The sequence below is a fragment of the Asterias amurensis genome, chromosome 20 (genome assembly GCF_032118995.1).
Source record: "Asterias amurensis chromosome 20, ASM3211899v1".
NCBI lineage: Eukaryota > Metazoa > Echinodermata > Asteroidea > Forcipulatida > Asteriidae > Asterias > Asterias amurensis.
The window spans coordinates 4,880,351-4,901,916 of record NC_092667.1 but is presented as its reverse complement, the minus strand read 5'-3'; the positions used below and the strand labels follow the sequence as shown (position 1 = coordinate 4,901,916).

The 21,566-nt window shown below is 37.9% G+C and overlaps 3 protein-coding genes across 12 annotated transcripts in view; 1 reads left to right on the top strand and 2 right to left on the bottom strand.

The window, feature by feature from the left end:
* The window catches only part of LOC139952190 (lethal(3)malignant brain tumor-like protein 4), a 51,584-nt gene extending 35,715 nt beyond the window's left edge, over positions 1-15,869 (bottom strand). For 2 of the 4 annotated variants that reach the window (XM_071951232.1, XM_071951237.1), the window contains exon 1: positions 15,330-15,869. The gene's annotated coding sequence lies outside the window, so the exon portion shown is untranslated. Of the gene's footprint in view, positions 1-4,319; positions 4,376-15,329 lie in introns of those variants that run through there. The other 2 variants (XM_071951235.1, XM_071951234.1) reach the window with 2 other exon arrangements.
* On the top strand, positions 4,553-14,817 carry LOC139952191 (uncharacterized). 2 transcript variants are annotated; one of them, XM_071951239.1, is made up of 7 exons: positions 4,553-4,690; positions 5,826-6,018; positions 6,658-6,808; positions 7,203-7,337; positions 7,677-7,816; positions 8,371-8,494; positions 8,999-14,817. In XM_071951239.1, exons 2-7 carry the CDS (start codon positions 5,863-5,865, stop codon positions 10,261-10,263), a joined length of 1,971 nt encoding a protein of 656 aa, XP_071807340.1. In that variant the 5' UTR covers positions 4,553-4,690; positions 5,826-5,862; the 3' UTR covers positions 10,264-14,817. The 2 variants fall into 2 exon arrangements, with proteins under 2 accessions (XP_071807340.1, XP_071807341.1); XM_071951240.1 differs by having other exon boundaries at positions 4,574-4,694.
* Positions 15,870-17,742: 1,873 nt separating the features above from the next.
* Positions 17,743-21,566, bottom strand: part of LOC139952189 (uncharacterized) — a 59,627-nt gene continuing 55,803 nt past the window's right edge. For 5 of the 6 annotated variants that reach the window (XM_071951226.1, XM_071951228.1, XM_071951229.1 and 2 more), the window contains one exon: positions 17,743-21,461. In XM_071951226.1, the coding sequence (XP_071807327.1) occupies positions 20,965-21,461 (497 nt within the window). In that variant the 3' untranslated portion in view covers positions 17,743-20,964. The remainder of the gene's footprint in view (positions 21,462-21,566) is intronic. The other variant, XR_011787874.1, reaches the window with a different exon arrangement.

Below are 21,566 nucleotides of genomic sequence, written 5' to 3'. Positions count from 1 at the left end.
TCGTAGGAAAAAACCTTACAGGAAATTAATTGTTGATGAAGGTAGCTACCTATCTAGGCTAATTCATGTAAATTTACATTTGTTCATGTTAGATCGTTCATGTCAGACCATGCGAAATAAAGAGTGCAGGTACATGTAGCAGGCCCGAAGGACTTTAGCACAGGGAGTTAAATTAATAAAATGCCAGGTTAAATTTGGTGTGTTCCAATTCATTATTGAATGTATACATTTTGTATATTTTGTTATATTTAATTCCATTGTTTTATGTTTTGTTGCACATAGATGCGCTATATTTAATGTCTCGAATCATGATGTAGATTATTAAATTTAAGGCTACCTTTGTTTAATTCCTTTATGTGTCATTTTGTTATTTACAATGCTGACCTGACCTGATGTCTTCGTTCTGGTCTATATTGCACGTTTGTTGACTGTCCTGTGTACTGTCAGACAGTAGTGTTACTAAACCTAGTAACTTGTGCTTTAGGGTCATTTTACAACCAAGTGCCTTGCACACATGTAACTTACACACGCACGGACAGCCCCCCCCCCCCCCACCCCACCCCAACCCCCAACCCTTTAATACAAGTCTTGCTCCTTTTTTTTGGGGGGGGGGGGGTCCTACAGAACAGTTTCATTAATTTTCCATACTTATTTTATTAGTCTATGACCATAAAAAAATACTTGATGCCGGGAGCACTGAAGAGCTTGATATTATAAAACATTGTGAAAAATGACTCCCTCCGTAGTTAAGAGAGAGGGGTAATTGTTCACACACAAATTTGAATCTGAGAATAAGCCTGTCTCAAGAAAAACACTCTTGTTGCACAAATATTTGTGTTTTATTAAGCACACAAGTTTGTGGAACAATGAGTGTTTTTCTTTTATTATTTTCTTGCATTCAATGACCAATTCAGCCCATCAAATTTTAACGGATTTGTTATTTTATGTAGGCCTATGTTGGGAACACCAAGTGAGAATACTGGTCTCCATCTGACAAATTACTAAACAGTGACTTGTCCATGGCCTTTAAGGCCTACAGTGTATCAAATAATTATTTATCTTTTATTTTACCATTGACATATTGTCTTTGATGATGATTTTGATAACATGGAAAACACCAATGTGTGATAATCTGGATTCTATAATATGGCAGCTCCACATGACCAGCTGTGTTTGATGGGATTTAACACAGTTGTACTATGTATAAATAAATAAACACAATAGATAAAAGAATCCCATTTTTTAAATCTGCACTAGCTGGACGATACAAATATATGGTAAATAACCAAATTTGACCTTAATTCTTTAGTACTATGTCAAAAAGGACCATTTGGCATGAATTTTAACTGGTCCACTTGGTTTTTGACTGGTCCATTTTATCAAATTTTGTGTACAAACTTGAACACGAACATCCTTTTTTTTTTCCGTCGCTGATTCAATTAAGTGAATTAAATATAATACAACAATCAACCTAACTGCACCAAAATGATAACAACTTCATGTTTAGAAATTTGTCTAAAAAATATGGGCCCTAATTAATGATTATGTTTGCTGATGCCATAACTTTTTTTCATGAATAATGAAAAGTAAATAGCTCAATTGGGATACAGGTCATGATGTCAGAGGCAGGTTGCAGCTTTTTCATTTTTTTTCATTTTTTATAAACCTCCTTTTTTTACTTTTAAAGTGATAAGCCAGTAGTTGTTTTTCCACGAGTCTGTCAGCTTTTTCACTTGTCCATAATATCAAAAATGTTGATGCTTTTCAACACTGAGCTAGCGTGCCAGACACCTTGGAGAGAATTTTGGGAGGTTCTCAGGTTTTTCATTGGCATTTGGCGGCCAGCAGACCACTGTTAGAGAAGCACAAGTGCTCTTCAATCATAGATAAAATAACAATTAAAGGCAGTGGACACTATTGGTAATTACTCAAAATATTTATTTAAGCATAAAACCTTTCTTGGTGACAAGTAATGGGGAGAGGTTGGTGGTATAAAACATTGTGAGAAACGGCTCCCTCTGAAGTGCCATGGTTTTCGAGAAAGAAGAAATTTTCCATGAATTTGATTTTGAGACCTCAGGTTTAGAACTTGAGGTCTCGAAATCAACCATCTAAACGCACACAACTTCGTGTGACAAGGGTGTTTTTTCCTTTCATGATTATCTTGCAAGTTCGATGACCGATTGAGCTCAAATTTTCACAGGTTTGTTATTTTATGCATATGTTGAGATACACCAACTGTGAAGGCTAGTCTTTGACAATTACCAGTAGTGTCCACTGCCTTTAAGGGACCTTCTGAAGATCACATTTCAGATAAGTCTTGCTTCACGAGCAATGATCATAATTTTACTTTCTGTAGATTTGTTATTCACTTATTATGTTTGAGATGGGGGGGCCCATGTTCGTGAAAAATATGCAACGTTTGATTGTGTAATCAATGAGACAAATAAAAACTGAAAAATTGGAGTGCGAGCCAGACCAATTTAGTACAACAAATTTAATTTCATTTTGTAAAATAGAAAGGTAAATATTTTCCTCATCAGAATTTAAACAACCTTCACTTCAAGTTTTTCCCCTTTAGATATTCCAATTTCAAAATTAGTGTTCAACTATAAATTTATGGGACATGGTTTTTCTTACGATTTGGCAATCTTTAAATTTGCAACGAATGTCTATTTCATTTACCAGGCCCCATGTATATATAGGCCTACAATTAAAGGAACACGTTGCCTTGGATCGGTCGAGTTGGTCTTTGAAAAGCGTTTGTAACCGTTTTTTATAAAATGCATATGGGTAGAAAGATGTTGTAAAAGTAGAATACAATGATCCACACAAACATGCCTCGAAATTGGGTGGTTTTCCTTTTACCTCGTCGACTAACACGTCGGCCATTTATGGGGGTCAAAATTTTGACTCCCATAAATGGCCGACCATGTTAGTTCGCACAGTAGAAGGAAAACCACGCAATTTCGAGGCAAACTTGTGTGGATCATTGTATTCTACTTTTATAACATCTTTCCAACCATATGCATTTTATAAAAAACGGTTACAAACGCTTTTGTTTTGACCCACTCGTCCGATCCAAGGCAACGTGTTCCTTTAATTACAGTGCTATATTTTTCCCAGCTAAAAAATAAATGGGCAGGCATAATATATCATTGTCCTGGTGCCCCTTGAATTGTTCCAATACAACATTACACTCCCCTCATAGAGCTGTGCCCTTTACTACTGGGAAAAAACTGCCTTGCCCTTACAAGAATGATGTGTCAAGTCTGAGGAAGACTCAATTATTTTCTTTTTCAAACAACTTTTCTTAAAAGCTATAAAATAATGTATTCATTTTGAGTAGGTATGGCTGGATCGTTTGAAAACAATAAAGTTAAAAGAACATCTGAAAAGCTCTTTATTCTACAACTTTCCTCCATTCATTTTCATTTCAAGTTTGGTTAGGAAGCCAAAGGACTTTCAGAAAAACTAACTTAATCACTGAATATGATTCTGTTATGTATTGTAAACATACTGATATGAACTTTTATAAACACAAATCTGCGGAAATATGTTTTAAAACAATTAAATAAAAATAATAAATAAAATAGTTTGTCAACAACAAAAATCCTAGCTAAGGCTAGGCCTAGACCCTGAGATTGAGTAGGGCTCTGTACTCCTTTTCTTAGAAATTTGTCATTATCGATCGTACTGGTCGTACTTTGTACAACCGATAATGACAAATTTTGGAAAAAAAGTACTACTACAGCGCCCTACTCCTAGAACTATTTCGGTTTCGTCCGCTATCGTCTCCCCCCGTCCGTCCGCTATCGTCTCCCGGACGGGAGACGATACCGAAATAGTTCTAGGAGTAACAGCGCCCCAGGTACTGGGTCCAACATGTCTTAGCTAGGCCCATCCATGATTGAATATTCAAGGTCATTTTTAAAAGTTTGGTTCAATGTCAAATTGGCTTCTGAAAATAAAGTTGACAAAATATAAAATAGTGCGTAGGCCTAACATGCAAAAAGGAAAAGTGCATTTTACCGGCTACGTTCTGACAACATAAGCTCAGAAACACAATATAGAATGGAGAAAGGAGCCACTAATTATAAGATGTGTAGCAAGGGGTGGCAGAACGGAACCTCCGTCCAACAACAAATGAACTAGTACAAAATTTATGCAAAATGTTATTTATTGTTTATCAAAACTTAATTCAGAAAATATCTTTTAAAAGTTTCCCCTTGATGCACATTGGTGCCATAATTAGTGTCCTTATTCATTATAAAACAACTCTTCTGTTTTTTTGTTTTTGCTTTTTAGCTTTTCCTTACCTTTTCACACTTTCTGTTTCAATTTCACGGACGACAAATGCTTCCCAATGCAATTTGTTGTTGATTTTTGAAAGAAAGTTATTTTGTGCACATGCGGCATTACTTTTGAACAACTATTGGGGGCGCCCTTACTATATTTTTTGTCTGCCATTTATTGTAATTTGCATAATAATTGAAAAACATAAACAACCTGAGTACCCGGATGAGAAAATGTCTCAGACAGGTTTGTTTTGAATGACGTCATACCCAGGGTCATCTGTACAGTAAAAATGTCGCAGTACGTCAATTTTCTACAAGGATAGAGCTACGAATTTGTCCGTTTTCTCCAAAATCGGGCTCTGCCTTTCCGAAGAAGCTCGTAGGGGGAAAGTGTAGGTATTGTAGATTTTAGCTGTTGTTTGTATTTTGCATTCGCGGTTTAGTTTAATGTAATTTAAATGTATTTTGTTGGATGTAAACAAAGTTGATTTGTTGGCTTGTTTTGGCTTTTGGTTATTTTTATTTCCCCATCCCAGTCTGTGTAGCATACCACGTAATGACACAGGAGTATGGGTTTGTTTGTTAGTTCGGTTTAGTTAAAACCAGGGAAACATTCATGGAGGGGGGGAGGGGGAGAGCGGAGGAGGGGGAGAGCGGAGGGGGGGGGGAAAGAAATTTGATGATTGTAATGACATGATAATTGTTGGAAATGTAATTATGGGGATCGGAACTGCATCACTCAGTCTGTGCATTCCTTCCTCCATGGTCTGTGTGATTCACAGTCAGACAGACATTCATTGGATTATAGATTGTATGTGTTTTTGTACGGGAAACCATGGAGGTAGAAATAGACCTCCAGGATAACTTTCCGTATGGCGCCATCACTTTTTCACTAATTTTTACAAAAGGGGATATATCAATCAGGTAAATTAGATACTATATTATTTTATTTCGAATGAAAAAGCGGTGGCGCCATACGGAAACTTTTCCGACCTCCATGGGGAAACATAATTGCAGGTTGCATCACCTGACACTTCTCTGCCTAGTCCACAAACTACACAAGTGGCCCTGCTTTATACACGGAGGGGATAACTTTCCGTATGGCGCCACCACTTTTTCACTCATTTTTAAAAAAAGGGATATATCAATCAGGTAAATTAGATACTATATTATTTTATTTCGAATGAAAAAGTGGTGGCGCCATACGGAAACTTTTCCCACGGAGGTATCTACCTCTCTATGCTTATAACATAGTTGGGCTGGGGTCTATACTTAAAGTTGTAGTGGTCTTGATAACACAACTCGCTACTACACTCCATTTTAAGTTCCTTTCGGTATGAGTGCGCAAGAGTTCCGTCTACAGTAGTTACCAGTACCAATTCTTCGACAAGAGCAATATTTAAAAATGAAATTAAAGTCCAACACTTAATAAAAACATAAAATATCTCTTCAAAACTCGTGTGTATTTCACTGTAATGTGAACAGACTATTGGTTGACTTTGTTCTAATATCTTAACCCAATGGCAGTCTTTACCCAGCGCTTGAACCCCGATCCCTCATCACAATGGGTGGAGCAGTGAGCGCCGGGGAAGACAACAATCATCTCGTTGACAATCTCCGAGAAGCCGATTACATCAAGACAGAGCAGGTGGAGAAAGTCTTCCGAGCTGTTGATCGCATCAACTACTACTTAGATGGATATAAAGACAACGCTTACAAGGTTTGTGCACAACTTTGATTCACCCAAATTTTGAGTTGGGAACTTTTACCATTTTGGTTTTTCCCCGACACTTCCAAGACCAAAAGGCTTACAGGGAAACATTGATGTCAAGATTAATCTATGACTATGAAGACAACAAACATTCGCACACTTGAGTTTATTTTCTCTAATAAGAGAGTTTTATCAAAGGTCCTTTTTGTTCACATGACTGGGCCATAAACCATTGTCGACAATCGGCCATGACATGCTAGAACTCCATACTTGCCTATTTTTAATCTGTTTTTCCTTTCATTTCTTAAACTTTTTTTGTAATTACACATCCAACATGGCAAGCCCATAACCTGATAACAGGATAAATAGGACATGATGAAGAAATTATCGGTTTAGATGTGTGAGGAAAACATCCAAATGGGGGAAACCCATGCAAACAGAAACACAGTCACAATAAACGTGCATACTGGACGTCACAAAGGACATCATTATTATCACATTGTGATGTGACAGCCAGCATGCAAGCATGCAGTATTAACAGGGTTATCACTGGGTTAGAGTTTAAATAATTCAATGTACATGATCATGATGACCGTCACCCTTTAATGTTTGGTCACTGATCAGTGCTTGCCCTGTATTTTGTTTCAGGACCTAGCCTGGAAACATGGGAACATACATCTCTCAGCTCCATGCATCTACTCTGAGGTAATGGAAGCATTGAAACTGGAGCCTAACTTGTCCTTTCTAAACATTGGCAGTGGTACAGGCTACCTTAGTACAATGGTTGGACTAGTCTTAGGTGAGTGTTGTTATTTCTGATTTCTATAAATCTTGCTCGTATGAAAGTGAAAGTCGGTCAATGCTCTTCATAAAGTCCTATCAATTTTTCGTATTTCTCTTTTAATATCGGAATTGAGGTGGATTTCCTGTTGGTCCGCTTGACGCAATTGTTTGTGCTTTATTTTATGTTTTAATGTAATTTTTTACTCCACTTGCTTCTTTATTTCACTTTTTTTTCTTAATCAATGCGCTATTCCTGCTTATGTTTGTATTGTGTGATGTGTTTTTGACTGTACAGGGCTTTGAAATAGTGTTAAAGCGCTTTATGAATGCAGTTTTTAAAGTTATATTTTCTTGTTGTTGATAAAGGGGCTTGTTTTAATCGGGTGTTTTTTCTGGTTTTGTTTTTAAAGGGGCACATGGTATTAATCATGGTTTGGAGATCCATTTAGATGTGATTGAGTTTGCCAAGGGTAGACTAGACAACTTTATCAAGGAGTCCTCTTCCTTTGATCAGTATGAACTCTGTGAACCCAAGTTTGTGCAAGGTGAGGAAAGTTTAAAACTTGGTATTTGCATGGCTGAGTTTATTTTTGTTTCAAGTTGATACTGGGCATGACCATCAGGTTTGAATACAAGACATTTATATAGCGCATAATACAGAAGCCTCTACTATGCACAAAATACCACGATAGGCTGAGTGGTTGAAGTGTCAAGACCGGGACTTTGGTTGAAGTGTCAAGACCGGGACTTGAACTCAGACTCTAAGGCATTTCATCATTAATAAATGAATGATAAAATGAATAATAACTCTTGTTAAAATCCAAAGAATATGGTTTCCATTTGTTAGTGGTTATTCCTTTGAGCTGTTGACATTCACTTTGCAGGTAATGGTCTACTGCTGTGTTCTGGGTGCCGTACCTATGACAGGGTTTACTGTGGTGCTGCCTGCCCAGCTGAGCATGAAAACTACATGAAGAATCTCCTGAAGGTGGGCGGGGTACTAGTCATGCCGCTCGAAGATCAGGTAAATCTGCAACCAAATCATAATCAAAGTTGATAACCTGCTTATATTGAATTGCGTTTTTTTTGCGGTTGATGATCCATTTCTAGCAAGGTTTTGGGTTCGAATCCCACCCAAGTAATTTGCCTGCGTGTTTTTTTTACAGAACTCGGGGGGAAATGTACTGAGAATACATAGCTTAATATATATTGGTGTGAGGGTTAAAACAAATTTATATACTTCATCTCGATGCAAAACTAACATCTATCAGTTCCTTTTTTGGACCAAGACTGACAACTGGCACCTTGATTAAAGATATTGACTAAATAGGAAAACCGCCAACACGGGGCCAGATAGCTCAGTTGGTATAGCGCAGGCACGGTAACCCCACGGTTGTTGATTCAAATCTCGCTCTAGTAAATTTTTCTTTGTTCAACCCCAACTCATCAGTCTCCCTTGTAGTTTATAACTTGACATATGCATTCAAAGTACGTGTTACTGGCCATGCTTAAAACAGCTGCACAGATGAAAATTTATACCAATGAAAAACAAAAATTCTTCTTCTTTTCTGCCAACAGCTAAAGCAGATCACACGCATCGGTCAGAGCCAATGGGATAGCAAGAATATTCTGCCAGTGTCGTTTGCTCCCCTCATTCTCCCATCTATGACAGAGGGACAAAGCTTCTCAACTGTGGAACTACGTGAGTTTTTCTTTTTTGTCTGAAATTTTTTGCAGGATTTTAGAAATGTTGCCCTAAGCACCCTATCCACATCCAAGTGTGGCTATTCATATTTTTAACGGCAGCCAGTAACTTTTTCTCTTGTTCTTTCTTGTTGTCTTTTATAAAGTAAATTTTTGGATATGCCCTTGTGTAAATACAGTTTTAAGTTTCATAGTGTAAATATGGTTTTACTTTAGCAACATATTTTTTGATGTTATTAGCATGTTTGACAAAGCAAATTTCCATTTTTTGGACAATAGACATTGAAGCGAACTAAATTGAATTGAATGTTTTGTTGGATTCAGATGGTTTGCAGTGGAGAACATATTTGATGGGATAAGACATACCACCATAATCATAGTTCAACAATTTGGGTATTTAGTGTTGGACTGAGGACTGCACTTGTAAACTGATTTGGCTTTGGATTTGGATTTCTACTCTTTATTTTTTACATCTTTTTTTCTTTTCTTTTCCTGCACACAGCTGAAGTCAACTCAAAATCTCTACAAGACCTCTCTCGCATCAAAATCCGCAAAATCATCCGGGACATTGTCAACGTGGAGCACCCTCCAACTCAGAGCGGTAAACGGCAGCCGCGTAAGCCTCCACCACGTCGCATGCCGAACTGCATCATGATACGCAATGTCAGCAACATGCTGGAACTCGCTGGAGAGCTGATGAGCGACTACGACTACGATAGCGATGAGATCTTAGAGGAGGAAGAAGAGGAAGATAAAGAGGAGGAGCAGAAGGAAGAAGAGGGCGAAGACTGGAAGAAACAGGACTTTGAGACAGACGATTCTGAGAGAGGAGAAAGACATGGAAGTGGTGACGGAGATTCCAAAGCGAAGGAGAAAAATGGGAGACGCGGAAGCCATAACGGTCGACAGAGACACCAGAGAGGTCCCGGCTACTCGCCGTCCACGTCTCGTCCAGGTAGGTATGTGGTGGAGTTCAGTCACCACCCACCGGAGAGTAACGTCGAGGACAACCCGCAAGAGCGGGAATCCCCAACGCCGCAGCCTGATGAGCAGCGGAAGACCACTATGGAGGAATGTCTAAGCGAAGCTTTTGAATTTGCCCGAAGTCTAAAGCGGGCATATGACAACGGGCCCCCGCAGGACAGAAAGCGAGTCAACGATGGACAGAGCGAGTGTGAGTCGATGGAAGAGATACAGGGTGCTTGCGCTGATGATCCTTTGTACTCGATGAATGAATTGGCAGACTTTGACAAAGACCCTCACTCATCGCCGGCTCCGCCATCATCCCAAAAGGAGATGAAAAATAAAACGGCGCAAGAGGAAGTGAGGAAGTCAACACCGGATAATGGTCTGGCAAAACAGCAAGGTAACATTTCTCCAATGATACATACCCCACCCGAACACGACAATGGAGACGCCAGCAATGCAAAGTCCGTAATGGAGGACACCTGGAGGCGGTCCCGAAGCCCGCCTCCTGTCGATAGCAGACCCTCCCAGATGCGACACTCTTACCCTCTCCGAAGCCGCGACCATCACGCACGCGGAGAGGAGAGTGGTAACTCTAGCGACAGCTCTCAAACATCCTCCAGCGGGGTGTCTGATGACATGATCTTTGATCACCTGAAGCGTAAGAAGCGTCTGGGAAAACAGAGAAAGAAGGCTGCAGCTCCGCTGCCGTCAGGTCCAAACTACTTGAGGGAGAAAATAGTCCAGCTTCCTCTACCCCAGTCACTCATCTCGTATCTCCTATACCACCGTGAGATATGAAGTCAGAACTTTTGCCAAAATGACTGGGAAAAAAAGTTCATTTGAGAGAAAAAATCTCACCACTTGCAGTTTGAAATGTTCCATAAGAAGGTACTGAAAATCGCCGTAGCTTAACTTTCAAACCTAACAACTTAATTTATATCGCCATATGTAAAGTTTACATTAAACAATGTGGTACAGACTTTGGTATTGAACCATTTAAATTTGAATTTACTTGTATATACAACTAAAAGGATAAGATTTATATTGTTATGGAATGGTTGTGATGTTAATTTAAAAATGAGCTTTACTTTAGAAGACAGACAGTTGAAGTACAAAATTGTTCTACATGTATAACATAATTTATTTTCTGCTTAATTCTGTTTTGTGGTGTTACTTGACCGTGTTAGGGAAAAATAATTACGAGGAAGTAATTTAGAGGTTGGTTGTGGTTGTTTTTTTTGTATATATGAAACTCTAGGAGTAATAGGGTTTAAATGATTTGAGAAGTGTTGAGGTTTTGTAGTTGTTTTTTTTAATCTGGCAGCCATCTTGAATTGCTGAGGAACAACTCTTTGGTCTTTGAGGAAAAAACCACGAATAAACCGAAACGAAAACTTAGAATGATATTGACTATAGAAGGAGATTTCTCCAAAAGACAGTGTACAAAGCATATATTCAACTCATTTGTCTAAAATTTAAACAATCGTACTCTGTAATAAATGAAGACTTTTGTGCATTCAAAAGTTTTTTAGCAAGTGTAAATGCATTCTGTATATTTCCTCTGAAAATGCAACAGCGCAACAAAAACAAAGAAAAAGTATCTGAATTCTATGGTGTTGAATTGCTTATCATTCTGTGACAGTGGCTTTGGAAATATTTTTCTTGAGTGGTTAAGAGTTTTATACATTGTCAATGTTTTAAAGGTGTTCTACAGGATTGGTGTAAGGATACAAACTGTTGTTTAATTGTAGTCTGTAGGCTTAATGGTTATGAAGTTTATATTTGAACTATTTTGGTGGAATACTTCCCTCTGAAATGAAGTCATATTTGAGAAAAACTGTATTTCAAAAACTTACAAAAACACATCAGCTGATTTGGGTTGTTACAACCAAAATTAAGATCATTGTGTTGACATGCTGAAAACTGTGCATGGTTTTTCTCTATTTTCTCCTTGCTCACAACAAATTAAGGTTTGTTGTTTTTGTTTTATATATAAATGTGGCTGATCACACAAAATATGAACACTATCTGCGGCTACTTTGTCAACTCTACTAACCCTGTATAACACCTTAAAGGATAATGCAGAATTTCCTGTAAAATTCAAAATATGCGAAACAATGGAACCATTATCAAAATGTTGTAAAAAAAACCAGGAGTCGTGATTAAATAAATATATATGTAACTAAAGTTAACAAAGCTCACTGAAAGACCATGCAACTTGTTTATTTTGTTTTGCAATTATGTTGTTTTCTTAGGGCAGGTTGGGGGAATAGTGGCTTTAATAAACTGCCTTTGATGATATAAGCATGGAACTTGGCAAACAGTCAGAGTATGCCAGAAAGATATGAAAAAGATTCTTGGCTGTAGGGCCACTAGACTTTGTTCTTTGACATTACTTTTTTTGTTTTGCCTTAAAGCCAAATATCTTTCTCGTGACATATTTTGACTGTTAGCCAAATTCCATGCATTGATCATCCCACCACCTTCCTGCGGTACTATTTATTTACAACACACTTAGATGTTTATTGGCTTTATATTCTTCTTTAGATTGTTCCCTTTAAAAAATAGAAAGATCTTCCTGAATATTTCCTACAGAAGTTTAAAGTGAAGACCAGAGTTTCCATTTTTCTCAAAGAAAATGAATAGAGCGGGATTTGAACCAATGATCCCTTGGTTAAGCATGCCGGCGCTCTACCGACAGCTACCTAGCCTTATGCTGGTGTTCTTCCGAGTCAATGTTTCTTTGTTCAACACCAAATCCCTCTTCTACCAACAGGCATGGTATCAAAGCAATACCATCAAAGATGCACAACCGAGCAATTTTAAGTTAGAAGTTGGAAAAGAAAGTGGCAAAATAACTCTAGAAATTAAAGGTCTAACATAGAATTGGTATTTGTACAAAAATGATAAAAACTCAAACTAGACTGAAAGCTCACTGAAAATTAAGTTCATGTCAGCACCAGTCTCCCATAGAAATATTTATGTCTGAAACGCTGTCAAGATGTAGAAAATTTAACTTGAAGATTCAAACTTTAGTTTCTGTCATAATAACCGAAGTTAAAAACAATGTATTTGAGAGCTTAAAACTGCATGGTTTTTCAAAATTTGTCCCCTGACTCTGATAACAAATTGAGCCAAGATTATCAGAGATAATGTGTGTCTATGTAGGTGTTGAGTGACATTAAGCTAGAACATTGATCTATCAAGTTTACCAATCCTGTTGGCCTTTAACTTTTTCTTGACCTCTGCCTGAGGTTTTGGCTTTTGTTCATTTATTGCCAGGAAATGTAACTAGTTTACAACTTGTATCGCAAATGTAACATTGTAATCCTAACCTTTTTCCTGGTTGGTGAGAGTTGCACATGGCCTTAACTGTATTGAAACTTGTGTACATATTAAAGAAACTTGCGTAAAATAACTTTGAAGGAAGAAGAAGTGACAATGATACCCCTGGAACTTAACAGGAACATTTAAAGGCAAAGTGTACCTTTGGTTTTGGCAACAGTTCAATTTATTTTAATCGTGTATAAATGTAATATACAATGAAACTAACCTGTGAAATAATTTCAAAAGGTGATAGCCCATAATCTGGAGCAGTTTTGTCCTCAAACAGGAAGAATAATCCGTAATTGGAATATAGAAACTGAGAAGTATTTCATGCAGGAACAGTTCTCAGTTGTCTCTCTCTAAAACGATAAACATTGTCACCAGCTGAAGTGCTTCAAGTAACTATAAATACTAAATAGTAAACTTGCAAGTACAAATAGTAAACTTGCAAGTACAACCATGTATAGTATCTCTTTTGAGGGAGTGTTTGCTCTGAAAAGAGCCGGTGTGGTCTCGACATTTCAAACAGTATACTCTGCTCGTCTCTGGAGTATTTACCTAAGGTATATCTCCCTTTAAGTGAACTACATATACCTAAAATAAACTTCAAACACATATAGTTTGTGTTCCAGTAGTTCTATAACTCAAGATATTGGTTTATTTGTCAGGGCAAATGAAACTAGTTGATTTATTTGTTATTATGGTCGCGGATTTTTTGATTTACAGTATTTGTTGTCCTCTTCAAAATTGATGGTGTACTCCTATAATATGATTTTGTATATTTTTCTTGAAAGATTTGTAACAATTGATAATTGCTTGATATGTGTTGATATAAGTTATAAATGACAAATGTTGAATAATATAAAAATTGTTGAGTAATTGGTTAACAGCATGGCAGAGATTTTGTCATTTTTAATTATCATAGTATTAGTACAGTATCAAGTCGTCAGCTGTGCTTTAAGGTCCTTAATTGAAATTTCATACTCGGAATAACCAAAAGGTTGTTAAGTAAAAAAAACATTAATTTTATTATTTAATGAATCAAAATCAAAAGTATGTTTTTTGTAGAAACTGAATGGTGGTTTTTTTGCCAACAATTACTTTGGAGACCACTCTTGACCAATAAACTCCATTTACCAGAAGCTCCAAAATATGTACATACAATTTGATGAAATCCTTACAAACTGCACTAACAACCCTATAGTTTTGAGCCAAAGAGGTACCTCTCCCAACTTATGGTAAACCTACAGTTTTATTTACCCCCAATTCACTCTCCTTTAGAAATAGAGTACAGAGAATGCTGAGATTAATTGTTGTATCTCTAGCTGTCTACATGTAATGACCTCTGATCATTAACACTTTTTGAAAAGCGGCAACAAAATAAACAAGTTAAAGGAACACACAATTTGTTTTCAAATTTTTTGATAAAACGTTGATATTGATTGAGAGTCGATACAAAAAAGGGAGACTGCAAAACAGCTCATTAGTTCACATCCCACTCTAGCAAATCCCTTCTCTTATTGATGGCCCTACAACAAATGGGACCTAAAGCTATACATCCTTTCCGAAAGACGAAGCATGCAATAATGGTAAATTAAGTGTACTACTTATGGAGATAAGTGTCATGAATGGGATTCGAACTCCACACTCTGCTGATCAGAAACACAGAGCTTGAGTCCAGTGCAAGGCCACGACCCAGGTCGCAATCTATACGGTACTAGGTAATAAGCTTACCTAGAAAAAATGCATAAAATGTACATGGGGTGGCTGTGCTGTTAAAATTCCACAGGAATTTGCGCTGTAGTGTTACAGGATTTTTTAGCGCGAGTCGCTGTCAAAAGAGCAGTCATTGCAAAGGCGCACTCCAAGTTTATGGACTCTGTATTTTACACCAGGCTCCAAGTTTCTCCAAATAACACTATAACTTGATGTGTTTTGACGTTTAAACTGTGCCAGATCTGTTAAAAATAAGTCCTGTCTTGCTGGATAAGAGATGCTGTAATAAATTATACTTCGCTGACTCTATTTATTGATGTGTACAAGTCTTTATTATTGGGGGGTGGGTTATCCGGCAGCTGAATGGTCAAGGCCTAATAAAGGCTGTCCGAGGACATCTTGTTTCGTGGTCCAAGAACTTGCAATGACAGGGTTGTGGGTTCGAATCCTACCAAGCTAAGTGCTGATATCACAATGACTACATGTACAATTGGTCTAGTTATTGTATCACAATTTCTTGATTTGTGCAATAATCATAAATGTAGGTTTAACCAATGTTTGTATAAGAGATTGGCTGTTGCCAGCTTATTGATATTGATCAAGATTGGTTTCATCTGGTCTAAACAAATAAACGACATCTTGGTTCTACCATGGTTCTACCCAGTAAAGTTGACAGGTTCTTGAATCAAGCTAACCACAGACTAAAGGATCAGCGCGAAGGTTTGATCCAGTCTATGCAGTAAAGTGAGTGAGCAAGTGGGGTTAGAAAGTGGAGCAAAAAGCTGTTTTGGTATTTGCCTTTTGCAATTGTTTTAACTCACCAGTGCAGAGGTGTTTGGCTGCATATCTGTGACTGGGATGGTCAGGATGTAGCGTCAATGTTGTGCTGATAGATCATGGACAGAAAGGAAACACACTTGCAATGAATTAGCCAATCCATCGAACAGGAGGGAGTATCTAGAACACACTGCCTTATGGACCCATAGTTGCTCCATTGTTCCCTTTTCTGAAATTATCTTTGAGGTGGTGTGCTTAAAGAACACAAGGACTGGCTTCAGTTTATCAAAGTCAGCAAACACAAGACACAGGCTTCAAAATGTAGCATGAGTAGCACCTTGAACACTATTCTGCCAACTGCCACACTTCAGTGAGCACCACACCCCCAGTGAGCACCACCCCCCAGACACACCTCAATGGGCACCTCGTGTACACTCTCCTGTGGATATTCTGTTGTCTACACTTCAGAAGAATCACATTCTTGAAAACATTTTGCAGATTGGAATAAAAAAAACCATGAGGTAAGATACTTGTAATTTATTTCTAAGGACTCCATCTCTTGAAAAATGAATGCACCACAAAACCGATTTTAATCTTATGTAGCTATTTTCTGGTAATCCTGGTCTTTCCAAAGCAGGAAACTCATTATAAACACAGAATAAAAAAACAAAGATGTCTTGGTTCTGAAAGTTTTATTTCACTGACAAGTAGTACACATAAACACATTGTGTAAACATTTAGTACATTTTGGAAAAAAAGAAAGGAACAGATGAGATTACAATTAAGAGTTAATTCTACTGGAAAAGTTCTACATTACACTTTTATCTACAAGTTTATTGTTTGTTTTGCATCAAGTATTTCTATTTAGGAAGGCTGGAATAAAAATTAACAGTTTCTCAAGTCTTTCTTTTCCTTAACTGTTTCGCAATATTGTTTAAAGTTTGAATGACTTTTGACTGTATGTGTTACGAATGCAGACTGTTTGGTGAGCAATAGAAAAAAAGGGCAAAGTAATTGTGGTAAATTTAAGTTTGAGTGTATTGGATTGACAGTTTTAGCTAGACCTCCGCCTGCCTTTCAACTTTCCCCATTGAGCTAAAAAAAAGAAAAAAGAAGAGGAAATGGGCGATCACACTCAACTCTTTTACAGTGTTTTTCAGTTTAAGGTTTCAGTTGCATGTCCGAGATTGACAGTGTCACAAAGGCCTGATTGCTGTTGCTGTTGCTGCTGGAAGTCAATGAAGGTATTGTGTGAACTCTTAAGTGTTTGTTTCAATGAGAAATACTTTTTCTTTCTTAAGTGCCGGTAAAGTATCCACAAACAAGATTGCAAGAAAACCTTTTTTGAGACAATTATTTCGGAGGTTTGCTTAGCTTCCAATCAAAAGTTACCACTTTTTTTTGTAATGATGGAGGGTTTTTGATAATAACAACAAATAGATGTAATCCTTTATTAAGTGACCCATTGCAAAGAGGGACTGATATTCATGTTGAGATTCACCACTAAATACATTTTATTGCCAATAATTTGGTGTCACACAATGAAGAGAAAAACAAAGTTGTTGTCACCCGAGGACCAATCAGGGTTTATATCCCAATTGGGGAAAATTATCCCGATTGGAGTGAAGATTTATCCTGACTGAGATAAAGCATACTACCACTTGGAGCAAAGCATATCCCAATTGGGAAAAAGTATACCCAAGTAAAGTATTACCACTTGGAGCAAAGCATATCCCAATTGGGAGAAGTATACCCTAAGTAAAGTGTTACCAGTTGGAATAAAGGTTATCCCAATTTGGGTAAGTATACCCCAATTGGAGTAAATGCTGATTCTAATTAGAGTAAAGGTTTGTCCTGATTAACAAGGCCCTGGTTTAAGAGCTTTCCAAGTGCTGTGTTATTGCACCCTGTTTTTTTTGTCCATCTAAAAACAGTACACCTCATTTGAACCAAAATAAGCTCCGCCCTAATTTCATTGGTTGCTCCTTTTTTGGAGAAAAAGAAGGCTATACAGGCAGTAGGTATAGTATGCATATCAGTGTCTCTGTGCATATCTGAAAGTTGAAAAAAAAACTAAGCCAGGGTTTATAACCCAGAACAAAATTGGCATTTTGCACAAAGAAACAGTCACATCGCAGCCATTTTGATTTCTTGCATATTTGTCCACATGTATCCAAATTGAGGCTTGAATGAGATTAGGCTGGTTCCTTGTTTATTTAGAAGTGTATTGAATGGAAGAGAATTTGGTGCTAAACGAGACTGGTGCTTTTTTCAAACTACATTCGTTTCCTTGGTCAATTTTTACCCAATGAGAGGGGCAACATGGATGCTCTTTCTTCAAACTTCATTTCATTGCCCCATCTTGCCTCGTGGAGGGGCAACATGGATGCTTTTTCCTCAAACTACCTTCGCTTCATTTTCCCTTTCTGCCTCATGGAGAGGCAAAAATATTGGTACTTTTCCTTCAAACTACATGCATTTCATTGATCATTTTGCCCAATGGAGGGGCAACATGGATGCTTTAAAAGTCTATTGCTTCACACGAGTATAGTCAGACTATCCTCAACTAAAAAATGCACAGCACGTTTTCTTTAATCCTTCTCGTTAAAGATGAATACACCCGCTGTTTCTAGAACAACAAAAATAAAAAATAAACGACATCAACAATGACAAAAGTCACATTTTCAGATTTGAAGATTCTGCTAAACATTGAACCATTTCTTCCAACTGCAGGAAACTGTTTGAGTTTCCCAAAGTATCTAAAGGCACCGTCTATCTTAGCTTGAAACTAAAACTCAACTTCTTATGATTCTGTCAAATATAAATTAAGCTACACTTAATAGATGTACATGGAATTTATTATAAAAAAAGTAGTAGTGTTGTTTACTCTCGTACTTGTATTCAAACTAAAACACATTTTTTTCACGGAGACATCGTTAAAAGGTACAATTAATCTTACGACAAACATCAATATTAAGTTCGCTAATTAAAGTATTTAAATTAGTATAGCTGTAATTTGGTTTTAAAACCCTCGTCTCTCATCTGGCACTCGGTCACTCACAAAGAATCTAATGCACTTGCTCTGTCACGCCAAATCTCACACGCTCATGTAGTTTCTCACTTGCTCGTTCACACACTTTTTCATACTTACGCACTTGTTCACTCGCACGGATTCTCACGCACTTTTCTCAACTCTCACTCTGTATACCATCCGTTCTATCCCACTCTCGTCAATAAATAAGTTTTGCAGTTAGGATGCGTTTACCACATGCCACAGCACAGAAAAATAAGGGGAATTATTGCACGATCCCTACAAAAGAAAAACTTTTAAACTCGTAGCATATACATACATTGACATGGTTTTTTAAACTACAGTAGTTCATATGTACAGAGAGCATCCCGTCTGTTTCTAGTAATTGCTATCAATTTTTTATTTTAAATATCTACTGAGCATGTCCAGTGCTCTTTGACCTCTTTTATAGAAAACAATACGCTGATATCCCGCCAGGCTGCGTCTGAATTAGCCGCTTCGCCAATGGCTCTGGCTAACACAAAAGCCGAAGACCACTGCCAAAAAGGGCTGTTTAGATGCAGCCTTAAATTCAGCCTTTTTCTTGCCTTCTTTCATCTGTCTACAGAAAAATAAACACAACTTCTTCCTTTTTTCCTCCCTTGGCAACGGTCTTGTTGAGTTGACCAATACCAGCCTGTTTTAAATAAGACAGACTTAACTTTTTAACAGTACATCAGATCTGATTGGCCGAGTGTCATACCACACCCAGATATGCAAATTAGGGATTTGACCTTTGTGCATCCCCAAAATTCATTTTACTTCTATGGAGCAGGAATATAACGCTGAGATTTGTATCGGACAATAAATTATTGTATATAGTACTGTCTGTACGTTTCATGATTTACCATACACGAGGGCCAACAAAATAAAATAAAAATTGAAGCTGTTCAAATGAATTGAATTAATTGGCTTTGTTTTGGTCTGAGCCCTTAGGGTCTTCCGTTAAAAAAAAGTATAATAATTAAATGGCAAATACAGTCACAACCCCAAAAACGAGTAGCTCATTCCAAGATATGTCCCTACAGTGACAAACGTCTTCCCAGAATAAAAAAGAAATAAATAAAAATTGTAAAAAACTGTGGGAAAATTTTATTTTTTGGCAATTTCATAATTTAAAGAGGGCCATTTGATCATGATCATACAGGCCTTTGGATGTACATGGAACTATGAACGCACGCTCTCTTCATAGTAAATGCGCGTGAGCAATTCCATGTACAGCCCAGACCTGTTTTGACCCCGACGATTTTAAGCCCCTTATAATGGACAGCGAACAACACCAGACTGTTCCGTGTACTACATGAACCCCCTCCCTCCCTTATAGACCTTTATCACGCAGTCACCATCTTGGTAATGTTCCCCGTTTCCAATAACAATAATAAATGCTAACGCATGGCACCAGACTATTATTTCGTCCAGCCTCAGTTTAGTTACAATGAGTTGGAATGGGGTAATATCAAGATGACCACACCGTGATAAAGGTCTATAGGTCGCTAGAAAAACTTCCAAAACAAAAATGAAAATTTCATTATATACAAGCACACAATCCCTTACTGGACGTTTACATACAAATGATCGCGGAATATTTTCACAATTTCGTTCGTATAAAAATAATTCAAACTTAACAAAAAACAAAGATCCCATGAAGGTAGTTATCTGCATACATATTTAAACTGCATCAGATTTCAATTATTATTATCAATATTTGTATAAATAAAACCATTACAGTGACTTATTTTGATTAGCCAAGTATAACCCATATCTACCCGACTGGTCAAAGTACATAAACACTGTTCCTACCTGAGCCACAGCCATTCCACAGACTTTCTGGCAGGCAAGATACTGCACTGGTCACTTCTAACCTTTTGTTCTTCTACGGGTTTTCCCAACATGAGGCACAGTGTGCTCTTCGGAAGTCCAGTGGCTATTCAGAAATGGGTTGAAGGCTGGTTTCTGTTACGTGTGCATTATTGAAAATAAGGAAAGGTCGTCATTGACTATGAAGATATTGAACAATCGACTTGATCTAAAGATGAGAAAACACCACCGAAATAGAAACTATTTCTCAAGATAATTTAGTCAAGTACTATTTTGAAAACCACCTCATAATGCATTTTAAACAAAACACTACCCGAACACAACAGCAATACCATTAATAATGGAAGGGTTAAGGGTTTTGGACAATGAAAGACTACAGATACAGCTGATCTGTAAAGAAGAACTAAACTTACAAGACTGTTCTCGCCATCATAACAAACCAAGTACTACTGGTCTTTTCATTGAGATTTTGTTTTTATAAGAAGGGAGGGGTTTGCAAAGCAAGAGGTTTTAAAGAGTTTGGTCTCGCCATGTTTTGGTCTGACTCTCGTTTTATAATTTCTTCATAGCTGTGAGTGATATGACTTTAATAAGCAGGTACACTTTTAAGTATGGCCGACTGTCGTCTGCTTAGTTTTATATACTAGCATCAAGTCTGTTAACAGCCCAGTACTATTTTATGACTGACCAGTACCTGGTTGTCTCAAGAATCCAACACTCTCTCTCCAAGCTGCCTTACAAGTCCTGAGACAACCAGGAGTGGGTATGGACCTTACAGTAGAATTCTTCATCTACGTGGCCGACACAGCAATGTTATTGACAACTGCCGATCCCACCGCTGCCACCGTTGCTGTTGGTTTCACTTTGGCGCTCTCCACACTCTCAAACTCCATCGGGGTACCTTCTTCCTCCGGCGGGGTCTCCGGCCGATCCTCGGCGCCCTTTGTATCCAGAGTCATCAGAAATGCTTCAATGTTTTCCCGGCTCAGCCCAGACCTAGCCGGCTGCGGCAGGGCGGCTGCTGCGGGTGGGACGGGCGAAGCCGCTTGGCTCTGCACATCGGCAAGGTGCTTGATAAGTGTGTTGCGCAGTTCGTCCAGCTGGTGGGTCAGCGTTCGGTGCTTCTCTTCCATGGAGTTGTGCTCTTTCTCAGCGACGTGGAGCTTGCCCTCCATGGAGTAGATCTGTCCACGTAGTTTAATCATCTGCGACTCCATCTGGCAATTGTTGTGCTGGAGTTCACTGATTTCAGAGTCCAGAGCACGGATTTCCTCATCGTTTTCTATTCCTGTCATTAAAAGAGAAAATGCCCAGTTTAAAAAAGTCCTGAGACAACAAGGAAAAGCTACACAAATTTGCTTTCAAAGAGTGGCTGAAATGAGTCGTCGCCTTT

Coding starts and splice junctions, on each gene's coding strand:
- LOC139952191 (XM_071951239.1), top strand. CDS start 5,863: ATGGGTGGAGCAGTGAGCGCCGGGGAAGACAACAATCATCTCGTTGAC. Junction 6,019..6,657: donor ATAAAGACAACGCTTACAAG/GTTTGTGCACAA, acceptor ATTTTGTTTCAG/GACCTAGCCTGGAAACATGG. Junction 7,338..7,676: donor TGAACCCAAGTTTGTGCAAG/GTGAGGAAAGTT, acceptor TTCACTTTGCAG/GTAATGGTCTACTGCTGTGT.